The sequence below is a fragment of the Ornithorhynchus anatinus genome, chromosome 5 (genome assembly GCF_004115215.2).
Source record: "Ornithorhynchus anatinus isolate Pmale09 chromosome 5, mOrnAna1.pri.v4, whole genome shotgun sequence".
Classification (NCBI taxonomy): Eukaryota; Metazoa; Chordata; class Mammalia; order Monotremata; family Ornithorhynchidae; genus Ornithorhynchus; species Ornithorhynchus anatinus.
Genome location: NC_041732.1, coordinates 32,412,574 through 32,429,791, shown reverse-complemented (window position 1 = coordinate 32,429,791; position 17,218 = coordinate 32,412,574). Strand labels below are relative to the sequence as shown.

Genomic DNA, 17,218 nt, shown 5'->3' with positions numbered 1-17,218 from the left:
CGCCCCGGGCCGGGCTAGGATGGGGCCCTTCTCGCCCATCATACACGTTTGGAAGAATGTTATAAAATCCTGTGGGAGTTTCCGGGGAGGGGAGAGGGAAGGTCGGGGCCCGGGGGGGGACCGTACCAGGAGACGGTGTGAAGACAGGCAGGACCCGGGGAGAGGAGGAGGGGGAGTCCACTCCACTCCCGCCCCCGGCCTCTTTCTTTCTCTTTCCTCTCAGCCAATGGCCAGCCCGAGGGGGAGAAGGCGGAGCTTATCGCGGCCGTCGTTCTGGGTGTGATCTTTTATTATTTTTTTTTTTTTGTGAATGAAAAAAGGAGGTCGCCACCCGTCCCCGAGACTGCAGCGCCGTGCGCTTTGGCTGCACCGCAACCGGACGGCAACGGGGGGGGGGCCGAGCTCTGGCAAGCCTCGTCCCCTCCCTCCCGTCCTTCCTTCTCCGAGAGAAGCCAGGAGATCGGGCCCTCCGGGGCTAACCCCAAAAAGGGGGGCCCGGCCCTGCTGCAGCCTTCGAAACCCGCGCCGCCCATGACATTGCGCGCCCGGGTGGCGGGGAGATGCTGATCCCGAAAGAGGCCATGGCTGCGAGGAAAAGCTCCCGGCTCCGTCCTGGCCCCCGCAGGGCCTGGGCAGCTGCTGCTGCTGCTAATGCTGCTGCTGCTGAGCTCTCGGAGGATCTGGTGATTTAAGATCGGGATCGTCGGCCCGGATCCATTCCGGTCACCCACTAAAATGAACGGCTTTTGCAAGAAACGCTGTGTTCCTTCCACTGGAAATTACCCCGTCTCATGGAGTGGTGTAAGTAGCCGGTGATTCTTTATCGTTGCTGCCGGGCCCGTTTGGGGGAAATGCGACCCTTCCCCCCCTCCCCCCCCCCCCCCGCTCCCCTCACTCCTTCATTCATTCCATTTGGAGCGCTTACTATGTGCAGAGCACTGTACCAGTCGCTTGGAACGCACAATTCATTGGTTCGATAGTATTTTTTGAGCGCTTACTATGTGCAGAGCACTGTACCAGGCCCTTGGGATGTACAATTCATTCGTTCGATGGTATTTTTTGAGCGCTTACTATGTGCAGAGCACTGTACTGAGCGCTCGGAATGTACAGTCCGGCAACAGAGACAATCCCTGCCCAATAACGGGCTCACGGTCTCCCGCTCCACGCTCCCCTTCCCCCCTCTTCTATGTGCCCCCTTTCCTGCCCTCGGCAGATCGCTTTAGTGATGATTGGGGTGAAGGAGCGTGGGAGAGGCGGAGATGGGATGTGGGGAGAGGAAAAGGGAAAAGCAACCCTTTTCGGAATCTTGGAGGAGAAAAGAGCCGCATTTTGTTTCTCCGGCTTGTTTCCCCTTTCCCTTTAAAAAAAAAAAAAAGAATTGGGAGTGGGGTGGGGGCGTTGGGTGGGGGCCGGTGGGTGTGCGCGCGCGCAAAGAAGAGAGAAGTGGCGGAAATATCCGGGATAGTAGCAATGAATTCCTTGAAATCCTTTGCTCCCGTTCCAGGGATGTTTCCATCAATCCTCCATCTGTGACAGTCTCCGTTATTGGGGATTTGTGAAAAAAAAAAGCCAACAAACCACACACACGACAGCCTTATACATTTCCCTGTTCTTAGATTGGCCCTTGACTCTCTTGCAGATGTTTGCCTGTGTTTGGTTTTGCACTTTATTTCTGCATTTGAAAAAAAAAAAAATCTTTCCGAAGCAGCCTGTGGACCCGGCCTTACGCTGTATTCGGCTTCTGAATTGCATCTTGGCCGGCTCTAGATCAATCTGGCGGGAGATGAAGTCTCCTTTAGTAAGACTGTACCTCTCCTCCTACCTTTTATCTTTATTTTCGGGGCTTTCCACCTCCTTGTCGTTTGACAAGATGCAGGATGTGAGAGATTCGCCTATGAGTTGCTAGGAGACGCTGCCGTGCTCCCCGGGAGATTCAGTAGTTTCCTTGACAACCGGAGACTGGAGCGGCCTCAAACGAACAAACCTCCCTTGACTGTGGGAGGGAAAAGGGGGCTTTTTTTTTCTCTGCCTTGCTAACTAGGAGAGAATGAGAGCCGTGGGGTAAACAACGGGACGGGGCTAGGGCTCTCGTTCGGACTGGAAAGCACCGAGAGTCCCAGAGCTTTGGAATCCGAGGGCCAAGGAGTGAGCACTGGATCTGTAAGGAGGAAGGACCGAACTCGAAGCAGCAGCATAGAAAGCGACAGAAACCGGCAAATCAAGGGGAGGAGGAGGAGGAGACGAAGTGGGAACCTTCCCGGGGGCAAAAGTGTGGAGGAGAGGCGGGAGGGAAGGTGGAAGTCTCCCAGAGTACGACTGGAAGGCCCGAAGTCAGGATGAATTCTAAACAGGTGGGAGGGGAATTTTCGATAGCGATAATGCCGAAATAGCGATTCGAGTTAATAAGGCTGGTACCATTACCACAGGGCCCCTGTTTAAAATTAGCCCGGTCACATTTCAGCGGAGTCTGCTTTAAATGGGCTAATATATAGAATAGATACATAATCCAGTACAGCGTTATATAACGGGAGCGTTACATAATTAAAGTAGCTCCTTCCCTCCCAGAATCTCAAAGCAATTACCGACCCGAATTAGCCACATCCCCGGAGGCGTCCCTGAGTCACTATCCCCATTTCACAGAAGAGAAGAGCGAGGCCTTGGGAAATGAAAGGAAAAGTCCTGCCCGGGCTAGGCCTCCTTCTCCCAGGTGGGAGGGAGGGACGAGAAGTGGGAGCTAGAAGGGGACGTTTCAGGCTGAAGAGGATCCCACGGCTTCCCACTGCCGTTCTTAGATCCCGCTCGGCTTCCTCATCCGTCCCTCCCTCTCTTCCCCGCCCATCTTGCTCGCTTCCCTTGATGGGTTTGTAGTGGCTGACGCAGACGTTGGCTCCCATTGAGGTCTGACTCTCTGGTTGCCGTCCCATGGGTTAGCTGGCCCCGCTAAACCGGGGTGCTGCGTAAATGGGTAGGTAAACAGACCAGAGAGCCGAAAGGCCGGTTGCAATAACACGGTCATCCCCGAGATCCCCCAGGGAAGGTGACTCTAGAGCCTTCTGATTTTAGGTAAGGGCTCCCAGACTCTTCCTCCCCCTGCCCATCCCCACCAGCTCATTCCTCTGGAAGAGTTAACAGCTGATTTTTAAAGGAGCTGTGTGCCTACGGGCCGAGGAGACGGAAGCAAGGTGGGAGTGGGTGTGGGGACGAGTTCGTATCGCCGGAGGGAACGAGTAAGCGGAACGAGGTCCAGAGCAGGGGGCCCCTGGGAGAACGCCGTCTGATTCACCTCCGTACGATGCAGAACCCAGAGAGGAGCGAGGAGGTCGTATCGTCGAAGTACTTTTCGCCTAGATCGCGGAGGTGCCTCCACTCACGCAAGTCTTGGTTGCCATCGTTACTTGGATATTTTGGTTCTGCGTTCCCGCACGTTGCGCTGGCATATTGTTCTAGCATCCCGAGAGCCCCGCAGGCCTACGCGAGCTTCCCCTTCCTTCGACCGCGGTCGGCTGGGATCTGAGGAAGAAAAGGTCCCCACCGCATCCTCCCCAGGCCCACTGAAACGCCCCCCCCCCCCCCCCGGAGAGCGGGGGCCGGCAAATGGCCGGTTGGGTCCGCTCCGGTTTCCTTGCTCGCTCCGGCGACTCGGCCTGTCCGCCTGCCAGGATGCACGGGCAGAGCGATGACAGTGTAGAAACTCGCTTCTCTAAGCAAGGCCCGGGGCCGGTGCCAGCATTCGCCTTCCCCTCCCTCCCCACGGGTCTGGCTGCTGCCAGCCGGGAGCCCCACCCTCTCCTCTGCCCATCATATCAGACTCTCCCAAGCACCCAGTACGGTGCTCTGCCCACAGTGAGCGCTCAGTAAATCCGATTCATTCACTGACCGGCTGCCGGCCTTTAGAACATCGCCCTGAGCACGGTGCATCCGCGAAGCACTGGCATCTCGTTTGCCCGACTGCACCTCCCCAGGCCGCTAGGCAGATTGGGAGGGGGCTTTTTTTTTCTTCCAGGAGGGGAAACTGAGGCACCGAGTGGGACGAGGGATTCGTGCCCTTGCCCCTAGAGGGGCTGAGCTGGGAATTGAGACTCGTTGCAGGTTGGGAGGGGACTCCCCGGGTAAAGGGGGCCGGATGGGGAAAGGAGGGGCGGGAGCTGGTGATCACCAGGCCCCGCTCCCTCTCCTGCCCAAGAAAGCGGGGGCTGAGTTCATTCCTTCAGTAGTATTTATTGAGCGCTGACTGTGTGCAGAGCACTGCGCTAAGCGCTTGGAATGGACAGATCGGTTCGAGGGAGCCGCTCCGGCAGGCGGGACAGCAGGCCGAGCTCAGGGGCGTGGGTCTCGCAGACAGCCGGCACGACGGGCTGAACTCGTGGGGGGCAAGGGGTAGGGGGGAGCCGGAATAACCGCTGGGAAAGCAGGAGCCTGAGCAGCAGCGTGGCTGAGTGGAAAGAGCCCGGGCTTGGGAGTCGGGGGAGCTGGGTTCTAATCCCGCCTCCGCCGCTAGTCTGCTGGGCGACCTCGGGCAGGTCGCTTAACTTCTCTGTGCCTCAGTTGCCTCCTCTGTAAAACGGGGATTAAGACTGTGAGCCCCTCGTGGGACACGGACTGTGTCTAACCTGTACAGCGTGGCTCAGTGGAAAGAGCATGGGCCGGGCACCGAGAGGTCATGGGTTCAAATCCCGGCTCCGCCGCTTGTCAGCTGTGTGACTTTGGGGGCAAGTCCCTTAACTTCTCCGGGCCTCAGTTACCCCATCTGTAGAATGGGGATGAAGACTGTGAGCCCCACGTGGGACAACCCGATTCCCCCGTGTCTCCCCCAGCGCTTAGAACAGTGCTCTGCGCCTAGGAAGCGCTTAACAAATACCGACATTATTATTATTCTTCGCTTCTCCGGGCCTCGGTTCCCTCATCCGCGAAATGGGGATTAAGACTGTGAGCCTCACGTGGGACGATCTGATGACCCTGTATCTACCCCGGCGCTCAGAGCCGTGCTCCGCGCATAGTAAGCGCTTAACGGGTGCCAACCTTATCCTCCGGGCCTCGGTGACCTCATCGGTAAAATGGGCGTGAAGACTGTGAGCCCCACGTGGGACAACCTGCTCACCCTGGATCAGTGCACAGTAAGCGCTTAACGGATGCCCTCAGCAGCGGCATCATTAGCTGGTACCTACCCCGGGGCATAGAACGGTGCTTGGCACGGAGTAAGCGCTCAACGGATGGCGCGGTCATGATCGTGATTATTATTGCATAATTAAAGGGCCGAGCTCTTGGGGGAGGGGGGCGTCCCGTTAGTGAAATCTGGACAGCAGGGATCGCGTCCGGGGAGGTCGGGCGAGGAGGAGTTTCCAGGGCAGTCCGTGAAATTTGAAAAGGGCCCCGCCCCCCCCCCCACCCCCCCCGGTATGCCGGGAAGGGGTGGAGACCTGGCCCGGGCCTCGTTCCCTCCGCTGCTTGTTATTCTCCTGCCCGGGGAGAAGAGGAAGAGAGCGAGTCCCTTCTCCTGGCAGACGGACCCCGGAGGGGACGGGGGGGGGGGGGGGCACCGGGGTCCCAGCCCCCGGCAGAGATGCTCGCCCCGAGGATGGAAGGTACACCGGGCTTGTAGAGCCGGACCTCTGCCCTGGATGTCCCCTCTGCCCCTCCGCAACGAGATCGCCACCGCATCCCTCTCCTGGCGTCTCAGACCCCCTTGAGGGGGAGAGGCGGGGGGGCCCAGGTAGGGGGGTTTGGGCATCCCCCCTCCGCCCAGCCCGCTTTGGCAGGATACGCGTGCCGCAGCCAGAAGCTCCCTCCTTGCCTCCCCCCCACCCCCGCCCCAGCCTGTCCCCATCCCTCCCCTCCTCCTCCGCAGCAACGCCGGGCATCTCGGTCCCGTCGGAGGGCAGTCCTGGGCTTTGGGAGAGGGTCTCACCCGTCCCCGACCCCCCCCCCCCCCACCCCGGTTCAACACCTCTCCCCGGGGCCCGGAAGGCCAGAGGGAGGGACGAGAGTCTTAACTCCGCAGACTTTTCTTTCCAGGTCCCAATTAATGGCTTCTGACATGGATTATGAAAGGCCAAACGTAGAGACTATCAAGTGTGTCGTGGTCGGGGACAACGCCGTCGGCAAGACCAGGCTCATCTGTGCCCGCGCCTGCAATGCCACTCTCACCCAATACCAACTGCTCGCCACCCACGTGCCCACCGTCTGGGCCATCGATCAGTATCGGGTGTGCCAGGAGGTAAGCTGGATCAGTGTGTCTTCCGTATCTGTTGCTCGGGGCCATCACGCCGGGAGGGACAGGCCTGTGGGTAGAGCCAGCCCCGGGGGAGCCCTGGCATCCGGGGCCGGAGAGGGGAGGGCAAGCAGCCCCTCCGTGGCGGGGACGGGGGAGCTTATCCCTTAGAGGTCTATCCCGGGCCCGCGGCTTGGCGCTACGCGCTGGGATGAGAACGCGACGGTCCGACTGGACGTAGTCCCCGCCCGTGGTCTGAGAGGGAGGCAGAATGGGATTTTATCCCCCTTTCACGGATGAGGAAACCGAGGCGCCGTGAAGTGACTGGCCCGCGGTCACGCAGCGGGGCAAGGGGCAGAGCCGGGACTGGAACCCGGATCTCCCAAACCCCTGATCCGGGGTCTCCGCCCGAGATTCTGAGAGAGGCGGCTTCGGCACCCCGCCAGCCTGGGCACTTAACCTCTGCTCGACCCTGCTCGGCTTCCCTTAGGTGCTTGAGCGCTCCCGAGATGTGGTGGATGACGTCAGCGTGTCTCTGCGGCTCTGGGACACCTTTGGAGACCATCACAAAGACCGGCGCTTCGCCTATGGGAGGTAGGGTGGGGTCCTCTATCCCTTCCACAGGGGTCGGTGGGCGAGCGCCCCTTCTCTGGGTAGCCCGGCATCCACCTGTCCCTTGGGGAGTGGGGGGAGAAGCCGGGGAAGGGAGGGAAGGGGCCCCGCCACCCCTGGGAAATGCATGGGGGCACCCGCACAAGAGGGCTGAACAGACCCGATCCGGGCGCGCGGGCCGGGCCAGGGCCGGGGCCGCCGGTGCCCGTGCCCGTGAGTGAACGGTGTGTCTGCGAGGACCCTCTGACCAGCGCCTTCTGCTTCCTTCCTCGCCCGTGCCACCCTCCCAGATCTGATGTGGTGGTTCTGTGCTTCTCCATCGCCAACCCCAACTCCCTGCACCACGTCAAGACTATGTGGTATCCCGAAATCAAACATTTCTGTCCCCGGGCCCCCGTTATCCTGGTAGGCTGCCAGCTGGATCTGCGTTACGCCGACCTGGAGGCTGTGAACAGGGCAAGACGGCCCTTAGCCAGGTGGGTTCTTTATCTGGAGGAGAGCGGGAGGGGGATTTTACCTTTGAGTGGGGAGGAGCAGGCAGGCGACCTGCCATGAGGAAGGGCGGCGGGAGAGGATGAGAGCCGGTGGGGCTGGGGGCGGGGCCAGGGAGCAGCGGAAAAGGCAAAAGGTGCCTTGGCGCAAGTTCGCGAGCTCCAGGGCCTCTCCTGGAGTTACCCCACGTGGCTCCTGGCTCCAACGGTGAAATGGGGAGAAGGGGGAGGATAGAGGAGGGCGGCAAAAGGCCCCTAGCCGCCTCCCGAGACACGGCGGCGGGCTCCGCGCCCTCACCTCCTCCTGCGGGACGGGCTCCGGTGGCGTGGAACGGTGTAATCGAATGGGTTTCCGAGTGCCTGGGGGGGGGGGGGGCGACCGGGTGCCACCGGTTGCCGTCGGGCCTCGCCGGACCGTATTTGCTCTGCTCCCCTCCAGGCCCATCAAGCCCAATGAAATCCTGCCACCGGAGAAGGGCCGGGAGGTGGCCAAGGAACTGGGCATCCCATACTACGAGACGAGCGTGGTGGCCCAGTTTGGCATCAAGGACGTGTTCGACAACGCCATCAGGGCCGCCCTCATCTCCCGCCGCCACCTACAGTTCTGGAAGTCCCACCTGCGCAACGTCCAGAGGCCCCTGCTCCAGGCCCCCTTCCTGCCCCCCAAGCCTCCGCCCCCCATCATCGTGGTGCCCGACCCCCCATCCAGCAGCGAGGAGCGCCCTGCCCACCTGCTGGAGGACCCCCTCTGTGCGGACGTCATCTTGGTGCTGCAGGAGAGAGTGCGCATCTTTGCCCACAAGATCTACCTCTCCACCTCCTCCTCCAAGTTCTACGACCTGTTCCTCATGGACCTGAGTGAGGAAGAGCTGGGGGGCTCCGGGGCGGGAGGCTCCCTCCCGGGGGAGGAGCCCCGGGGCCACCATCATCATCACCACCACCATCACCACCACGGGAGGGACTTCCTGCTGCGGGCAGCCAGCTTCGACGTGTGCGAGAGCGTGGACGAGGGCGGGCCGGGCCCCGCGGCCCTCCGGGCCTCCACCAGCGATGGGATCCTGCGGGGGGACGGGGCGGGGTACCTCCCGGGCCGGGGCCGGGTGCTGTCGTCCTGGAGCCGGGCCTTCGTGAGCATCCAGGAGGAGCTGGCCGACGACCCCCTGACCTACAAGTCTCGGCTGATGGTGGTGGTGAAGATGGATGGCTCCATCCAGCCGGGACCTTTCCGAGCCGTCCTCAAGTACCTGTACACCGGGGAGCTGGATGAGAACGAGAGGGACCTCATGCACATTGCTCACATCGCAGAGCTCCTGGAGGTCTTTGACCTGCGCATGATGGTCGCCAACATCCTCAACCACGAGGCCTTCATGAACCAGGAGATCACTAAGGCCTTCCACGTCCGCCGCACCAACCGGGTCAGAGAGTGTTTGGCCAAAGGCACCTTTTCGGGTACGCGGGAGCCGGCCGGAGGGTCCGCTCCTCCTTCGGGGAACGGAGTTGCGGGTGGGCGGCCTCAGCCCGGCTCTCTGGGCCGGTGGACTGCCGGGGTGTACCGTGGGCCCCCGGGAAATCCCGCGATCACCCTCGGTCCCTCCGCCTTCCACCATCTCCCTCCTGGCCCTCTAGCCCGTCGTGATGCTTTGCAGAGCCCGCAACCCAGGACGGAGCCCCCTCCCTGCCCCCGCCAGCCATCTAGCCGCGAGCAACTCCCCAGCCTGACCCTTACCTGTCAGCCTCTCCCCAGTGGTTCCGCTGCCACGCTGGGGGAGGGTGGCACCGCCCTTCCCCAGGCATACCCCGCCGCTGGGGCACTGAGGGAGCTTCGGTCCTCTTGCGGGGAACCTCGCCAGCAGCGCCCAGTTGATCTCTCGGGAGCCCCGCCGGCCCGAGGACTCTGGTGTGGTGGTGAATACTGGTGCCCCTCCCAGCTTTCCCCTCTTTCCCCACCTCTTCCTCACCAGCTGGGCCTGAACCCTTGCCCTAGGAAGGAGAAACTGGCCCTAGAGGAGTCCAGGGAGAGCTGTGCGCTGCCGGCCGCCCCTAGTTCCCCGGAAGATTGAGATCAGACCGAGAAGGACTAGGTTGAGAATCCTGACGAGGGAATAGATTTCTCCCTTTCCAGGAAAGGGCTGGGGCAGCGGTGCTGAGAGGCTCTCCTGGGTGGGGTGGTGGCTCCCCCCTCCCTCCTTGATCCCTCCTCTACCCCCGGATAGACGTGACCTTCGTTCTGGACGACGGGACCATCAGCGCCCACAAGCCCCTGCTCATCTCCAGCTGCGACTGGATGGCTGCCATGTTTGGGGGGCCGTTCGTGGAGAGCTCCACCAGAGAGGTGAGGAGGCCGGGGTGGGGGCGGCGTGCTCCTGGGGCAGGCAGGAGGGAAACCTCCTGCTCTCCAGCCCCCTTCGGGCCCGGGCTCCCCAGGGCCCACGGAAACCCTCTCGGAAGTTCCGACCGGTTCCCCTCGCGAGCCGGAGAGAGCGGGTTTGATGAGACTGTTCCGAGGGGAGGCCCGGAGGTTCAGCCTCAGGGAGTTTGAAAGGAGAAGCTGGCAGGCACCAGCTTTTCTCTCGCTCCTTTCCCTCTTCTGCCTGCACCGGGCAGGGAGGGAGCAGAGTGGGTGGGAGAGGAGCGTTTGGGACCCCCCCACGCCCCCAGAATTCGGGGGAGAGGAAACCTGGAGGAAGCCAGGAAGCGGCCCCCGGTCCCCCCTCCGGCTTTCTGCCCCGAGCCAGAGGTGAGAGCTCGGAAGGGGACATCCCCCTCTGTGGCCGGGCCCGGGTTGGGACACGGCTCTTCGAGTCACTTTAGGGTAGGAGAGGTGTGGGGCGCTGGCTGGGAGGGTTGGGGGGGGGGGGGGTCCCAGGACCCCGAGATGATTGGAGCGGACCCCTTAACTCCGTTTCGGCGGGGTCTCCCCTCGCGCTCCCAGGTGGCATTCCCCCACACTAGCAAAAGCTGCATGCGGGCCGTGCTGGAGTACCTCTACACGGGCATGTTCAGCTCCAGCCCGGACTTGGACGACATGAAGCTCATCATCCTCGCTAACCGGCTCTGCTTACCCCACCTGGTCGCCCTCACAGGTAACCCAGGAAGGAGGCCTCCTGGGCCCTGGGGGGGAGGGGGGGACGGTGGACGGAGGGGAGCCCGTACGGACCCGGTATGGGGGCAGGCACTGACCGCTGGCGTCCCCCACGTCAACAGCACATACTGAGCACCTCCTGTGGGTACAGCACTCTATCACACCCTGCGCAAGTAAGAATGAAGCAGCGTGGCCTAGTGGAGAGAGCCCAGGCCTGGGACTCAGAGGGACCTGGGTTCTGATCCCAGCACTGCCAGTGGCTCACCGTGTCACTTCTCTGGGCCTCAGTTTCCTCCTCTGTAAAAAAAAAAAAAAAGGGGGACCCCCGGTCTCCTTCCCACTTAGAACGTGAGCCCCATGTGGGACGAGGATCGTGTCCGACCTAACTCGGACCTACCCCAGTGCACAGACAACTTTCGACGCATAGTAAGTGCTTAACAAATGCCATAAAAAAATGATTCTCCCCCCCCTTCCCTCGCGGATCTTCTAGTGGAATGAGCATAGGCCTAGTGGAAAGAGTACAGGCCTGGGAGTCAGGAGACCTGGGTTTGAAACCTGGCTCTGCCACTTACCTGCTGTGTGATCTGGGCCTCGGTTTCCTCACCTGTAAAATGGGAATTCGGTACCTCTTCTTTCTCCCCCTTAGACTGTGAACCCCATATGGGACAGGAACTATGTCCAACCTGATTACCTTGTAACTACTCCAGCACTTAGTATAGCGTTTGGCAAAGGGTAAGAGCTTAATACCACAAGCGTTATAATTGTGGGGTGGGGGTGAAGAGAAATTGGGAGGCAGTGGGGTTATGTCTGCTCCCTACATCCCCTGAGGTCTCTGTGTCAGTAGCCCACCCTCTTTTCACCATTCCAAGGACAGGAGAGCACAAGAACGGGGGTGGGGTGTGCAGCTGACCCAGCTCAAATTTTCACCATTGGTTCAATAGTATTTATTGAGCGCTTCCTACGTGCAGAGCACTGTACTAAGCGCTCGGCGTGTACAGTTCGGCAACAGATAGAGACACCATTCTCCACCTGCTTCTCTGGCACAGTAACAGGGAGAAGACCGAGGCCCAGCTTAGCTCTGTTGAAAAGTCACCGTCAGGGACGGGGGAAACGGGTGTCTTTGCATGGAGGTCCTGTCCCTCTAGACTGTAAACAGGCTGCGGGCAGGGAACGTGTCTAACTCTGATGTACTGTCCTCTCCCAAGCACAGTTCTTTACACAGAGCGCTCGATCAATACGATTGATTGATGGATGGATGGATTGATTGGCCCACCTGGTACCCTCCGACTCAATGTGCTGTGTTTGTGTGCTTCCCAGAGCAGTACACAGTGACCGGACTAATGGAAGCCACACAGATGATGGTGGACATAGATGGTGACGTCCTTGTATTTCTGGAACTGGCTCAGGTAAGGCAGAGGGTACCAGGGACGTCCCTCCCCTTCATGCTCAGGTGATGCTTCCTACCGCGGGAGAGCTTAAATGCTCCAGTGCTCTGGAGCACTTTACAGTCCAGCCTGTCTCCTCTGCTAAAGTGGCCCACCTTTGAGGTGGGGCAGCCTGGTGGGTGGGGAGGGGTTAGGGAGGTAGGGACAATGTCTTGGTGAGGAGACTTTGACTTTGAATGAAAGTTGGGAAATGGTTGGGTTTGGGGGACAGGATGAGGGGGGTCCTCTCATGCCTGAGATCTTGGCTCTGAGAGCGAGCGAGAGAGAGAGAGAGAGAGCATTTGTGGATCAGTCTGTCTGTCTGTCTTCAGTTCCACTGCGCGTACCAGTTGGCTGACTGGTGCCTTCACCACATCTGCACCAACTACAATAACGTGTGTCGGAAGTTCCCCCGGGACATGAAGGCCATGTCTGCAGGTGAGTCCTAGCGTGTCCCTGGCCCTGACCTGGCCCCAAGCAGGGTAAGGACTCAGGCCCAGAGGTGATCTGTAGTGTCTGCGTCGCAGTCCAGGACTCAGAGGCTGAGGTGGTTGGTGTCCGGGAACGGCCAGTGTTGCGGTGGGAGGGCCAGGAGTTGGACTTGGGCCTTTCTGGTCACCCCGTCCTCCCCCAAAGGTCCCACGGTTGTCCTGCCCCACGCACTCTCCAGCTACAGAGTTGACTCCTCCCCACGAAGGAGATGCATTCAATCATATTTACCGAGTGCTTACTGTGTGCGGAGCACCGTACTAAGGAGGTGGGGACGGTGAGGAAGGACAGGCAGTAATGGCAGATGCCGGTGTTGGCTGATAATAATAATAATGGTGACGTTTGTTAAGCGCTTACTATGTGCAAAGCACTGTTCTAAGCGCTGGGGGGATACAAGGTGAGCAGGTTGCCCCACGTGGGGCTCACAGTTTTAATCCCCCTTTTACAGATGAGGTAACTGAGGCACAGGGAAGTTAAGTGACTTGCCCAAAGTCACACAGCTGACAAGCGGCAGAGCCGGGATTCGAACCCATGACTCCCGACTCCCAAGCCCGGGCTCTTTCCACTGAGCCACGCTGCTTCCCTGATGGGAAGGATGCTAGTGGAGAGAGGGCAGGGAGGGTGGGTCCCGGTGCTCTGGGTAGGACTGGCAGCTCTGGAGAGACCTTGCCCAGGGCTGAGGCCGTTTTTCCTGCTCTTGCTGGCTCCCCACAATGGAACGTATGGGTAGAGGGGCTACCGATTCTTTGCTGGGAACCTCAAAAACATTCCCATTTTCTCTCTCTCACACACACACACACGCGCGCGCAAAACCCCTTCCACCCACTCCCCCACCTCCCCACGAACAACCAGTCAAGTTACTACCCTCTGGGCCCGAGAACCTTGTCCTGAAGACCCTGTGGCCCGGCCGTCCCACACAGCCCCGTTGGCCCCCCTCCCCTGAGCTCTCCCTTCCGTTCCCCCCTCCAGAGAACCAGGAGTACTTCGAGAAGCACCGGTGGCCCCCAGTCTGGTACCTCAAGGAGGAAGACCACTACCAGAGGGCACGGAAGGAACGCGAGAAGGAGGATTACCTCCATCAGAAGCGACAGCCCAAGAGAAGGTGGCTGTTCTGGAACGGCCCCTCGTCTCCTTCCTCTTCTGCTGCCTCTTCTTCCTCACAGTCGTCCTCCTCAGCTGTGGTTTGAGAAATGCCTCCGCCCTCCCCACACCACCGCTGTTCCCTCTCCTTCCCTACCCCCCTCACCGCCCCCTACCCCCATTTCTGGCCTTCCCCCCGCCTGCCTGGCCAGGAACGGGGACTACTGACCGGCTGGGGCTAGGCTCGGGCCCTGCGGGGATGGAGCGGGGGGCAAGGGCGAGGACTGGTCGAGGAGGGGAGAGGGGCTTGGGGCCCCAGTCCAGAGCGGGTGACGAGGCCGCTGCCAGGCAGAGGGAGCTAAGGGCCCCATTTCACCTTCTCCTCTTTCCACCCGGTCCACACGAGGAGTCCCTTAGCCATGGGGAAAGGCCCGGCCTGCCGAGCGGAGACCTCTCTTTACAGGAAAGAGATGGGCTTCTTGTTTGGGACCGTTGTTGTTCCCCAACCTTCTTAGTGGCTCCAATGTTTTCCTACCACGGAGGATGGGGGCGGGGGGGGGGGTTCAAAAAAGAATCAGGGTCATTTTACATGGGGCTTCTCCTATCTGCCCCAGGCCCCACGAGGGTCCTCTTGGAGAGGGCAGATAGAGTCTTCTCACCCTGGCGCCAGCCTCACACTCCGCTTCCTTGCGAGGAAACACGGGGACCCTCACGGCGAGACAGACTGAGGGAAGGGAAGGAGAGAGAGCCAGACACACCGCCCTGCCGCGATCCGAGGAGAGGCGAACAGCCCGGGCGGCTTGGCAACCAACCCCTGGGCCCAGAGGGTCAAGAGCCGCTGGGGTCGTCACTGGACCCCAGAGGGTCAAGAGCTGCTGGGGAGTTGATCCAAGCTCCTAGCTGAAGACAGGGCAGCTCTTGCTGCTGCTGCTCCTGTAGGAGAGGACTCTCCCTCAATCAACCTCCCCGACGACCCAAGCTCCCAATAGTGCTTCGCCTTGAACGCGGAGAGTTACGGGCTTGGGGTACAGGAGCCGGTGGGGACCGGTGCGGGCCAGGAGAAAGTCGGGGAGGGGATTGTGGACCAGGCTCCGAACCCTCTCCCTAGTCCTCCAGCTTCTAACTGACAGCGTCCCTATCCCCACACCAGGTTAGCACAGCTTTGGGAAATAGCAAAAAAACAAAGCCCCCAAACCGGTCCCCTAACGTTTTAATAAAGCCAAACACTCTGCCCACCAAGGTTGGGTTGTCAAACAGCCCAGTTTTCCCTCCCCCGGGGGAAGGGATGCCTGCTGCCATCTACCCTGGCCCCTTCGGGTTGGTTTAGAATGACTGGGAGAGGGGCCCCGTCTCCACCCCCGGGGCATCAGCATTTCCGAGACTCATCCGCCCTTCCTCCCGCTGCTGCCGGCCCACTCCCCCAGCAGGGCACTGGCTCTGAGGACCGCTTCGGCCTTGGGATGCAGGCAGTCCCCCTTTTCAAGGGTCACTGTCATCGGTTGCTGGGCCGTTGGGGGAGTCCGGGAAGACCCCTCCTCTCCCCGTGCCCTGCCCCATGGAGAGAGGACCGTCCTCCCAACCGGGCCCGAAGCCTTTGGAAAATGGGGCTGACAGGGAAGGCCGAGGGCCAGGGCAACTCCCTGAAACAAGCTGGGAGAAGAGGTACGCTCCCTGCTCCCTTTCCACGCCCTTTTCGCCCCCAGCCACCACCACCAGGATGAGGAACACTTGGTGTGGAAGGCCAAAGCCCGGGCCTCTCCTCAGATCCCCGGCAGCTGGGCGAACTGGCTAAAGCCCGCCATCCTGGGCCGACGTCGGGGGCGTGGGGGGGGAACTAGGCGGACTGGCAGCAACGACAGCAGCAGCAGCGGCTCATTCCTGGCCCTGGGAGGGTTCACTTTTCACTTCCCCAAGCCTCAGGCGGGGCTCAGCCCGTGAGAACGGAGGTGCTCAGAGTCCGTCCGGGACCCGGGCTTGTGGGTGGAACGGACGGGGAGCCAGCCTAGCTCAGCGCAGCTCCCGGCTCACGCCCGGGCCCGGTCCAGGATTTACGGATCGTCCTGGGGCCGACCCACAGCTCCGGCTGTGTTCCGAGGTGGGTCTGGGGCGACCGTTAAAGGCCCGATCCCCTGACCGTCCCCAGACGCCTCTAGCTGGGCCGGGACCGGGCAGACCGCCCGCCCTCGGGCACTCGGCCGCGGCCCCGTCGGAGCAGAGCAATGGCTTCTGGGAGGGCTGTGCTGCCCTCTGCTGCCAACGTAGCCTCTCTAAAGGCCCAGGCTCCCGCCTGCGGCCGCCCCGGCGGCCCGAGCGTGGGAAGCCGCCGCTTCTTCTCCAGGACCAGCGAGGCTGGAGGGTCGAGCTGGGTTGGGGCTCTTAAACCGAAGTGGTCAGCAAAGGCTACGGCGGCTACCGATCCCCCTCTGGCTCCCCAGCAGACCCTGCCTCGGGCGGGAACCTGTCGCCCCAGAGATGGGGACGCAGCGGGCAACCGCAAGAGTCCGGTCACCGTCTTTGGCAGAGGACGGGGGCTGGGCTTTAAGCCTAGGCAGTGCGCGAGGCCAGTAACCAAAGAAAGACTCTGAGCCTCTCTCCAGTCTGGCAGGGAGGCACGCAGTTTTGAATCAGGTGATTGTGGAAGAAGCGAGTGAGAGGAGAGGGGAGGGTTAAGGCCCGGAGGCGGCAGTCAGGAAAGAGTGCCCCGGCCCAGAGAGGAAACAGGCTCCTTCCTCTCTTGGGGGCCATTTTCTGTTCAGCTTAGGGAGGAGGAGGCACCGGGGGTAGGGGGTGGGGGAAAACAGAGAGTTGCATTAGGCGCAAAGGGGCAGCTACTCCCTCAGGGATCCACCTCTCCTTTCCCCGACACCTCTGTCAGCCACCCTCTGCCCCGCAGTGATCCAGGAGCTCACCTGATCGGGCCAGCCCCGCGTGGGCGACCGGACCCCGGACAGCAGAGCCGAGCCAGGGGTGGCGTTCCCACTTCCGGGAGTGGACGGACACACGTCTTATCCTTTGTGGCTCTGACCCTAGCGTCCCCCAGAGGGTGGGGGGTACGAGACTCACCCGCTGAGAGCGGAGGGTCAGGGAGCGGGAGGGCAAGGCTGTACTCTGGAGCCCCCCTGGAGGGTTGGTGCTGTTTGGGGCGAGGAGAAGAGAAAAACAACTTTTTATACAATTTCATAATTTAATTTGATCATTCATAAATACATATTTTCTACACAGTGGCTTACTCTTCTTGGTTGTAGTTCATTCTGTACCTTCTAGGACAACCTCGGTTGGGGGACCAGCCCCCGCAATTGCCGAACCTCGGGATCGCAGCTCGGCAGGCACACACACACACACACACACACACACACACACGTCCTCTACGAGAAGCAGCATGGCTCAGTGGAAAGAGCACGGGCTTTGGAGTCAGAGGTCATGGGTTCGAATGCCGCCTCTGCCACCTGTCAGCTGTGTGACTGTGGGCAAGTCACTTCACTTCTCTGTGCCTCCGTTACCTCATCTGTAAAATGGGGATTAAGACTGTGAGCCCCACGTGGGACGGTCCGATTCCCCTGTGTCTACCCCAGCGCTTAGAACGGTGCTCGGCCCATAGTGAGCGCTTAACAAATACCAACATTATTATTACCCCAGCGCTTAGAACAGTGCTCAGCACACAGTAAGCGCTTAACAAATACCAACATTATTATTAAAGACCAGGCACATCACCATCACCAGTGATTTCTGTCGCGTGCTTTATGATGTAAAGAGCACTGTGCTAGAGGTCGATACTCTATCCCAATAATGATAATAATAATACTAGAGGCAAGCACAGTACTAAGCCCTGGGG

The 17,218-nt window shown here is 60.7% G+C and overlaps 1 protein-coding gene across 5 annotated transcripts; it reads left to right on the top strand.

Moving 5' to 3' along the window:
• The first annotated feature begins 299 nt into the window (after positions 1–299).
• On the top strand, positions 300–16,610 carry RHOBTB2 (Rho related BTB domain containing 2). 5 transcript variants are annotated; one of them, XM_029066816.2, is made up of 10 exons: positions 300–801; positions 6,013–6,214; positions 6,699–6,802; positions 7,111–7,296; positions 7,751–8,760; positions 9,525–9,643; positions 10,244–10,394; positions 11,711–11,799; positions 12,150–12,255; positions 13,276–16,610. In XM_029066816.2, exons 2-10 carry the CDS (start codon positions 6,023–6,025, stop codon positions 13,491–13,493), a joined length of 2,175 nt encoding a protein of 724 aa, XP_028922649.1. In that variant the 5' UTR covers positions 300–801; positions 6,013–6,022; the 3' UTR covers positions 13,494–16,610. The 5 variants fall into 5 exon arrangements, with proteins under 5 accessions (XP_028922649.1, XP_039768238.1, XP_028922652.1 ...); XM_039912304.1 differs by lacking the exon at positions 300–801 and adding an exon at positions 1,537–2,351; XM_029066819.1 differs by lacking the exon at positions 300–801 and adding an exon at positions 5,096–5,114.
• The last annotated feature ends 608 nt before the right edge of the window (positions 16,611–17,218 follow it).

Excerpts from the sequence above, each read along its gene's own strand:
- RHOBTB2 (XM_029066816.2), top strand. The coding sequence starts at position 6,023 with ATGGCTTCTGACATGGATTATGAAAGGCCAAACGTAGAGACTATCAAG. Across the intron at positions 9,644-10,243 it reads TGGAGAGCTCCACCAGAGAG|GTGGCATTCCCCCACACTAG; the intron begins GTGAGGAGGCCG and ends TCGCGCTCCCAG. Across the intron at positions 10,395-11,710 it reads CCACCTGGTCGCCCTCACAG|AGCAGTACACAGTGACCGGA; the intron begins GTAACCCAGGAA and ends TGTGCTTCCCAG.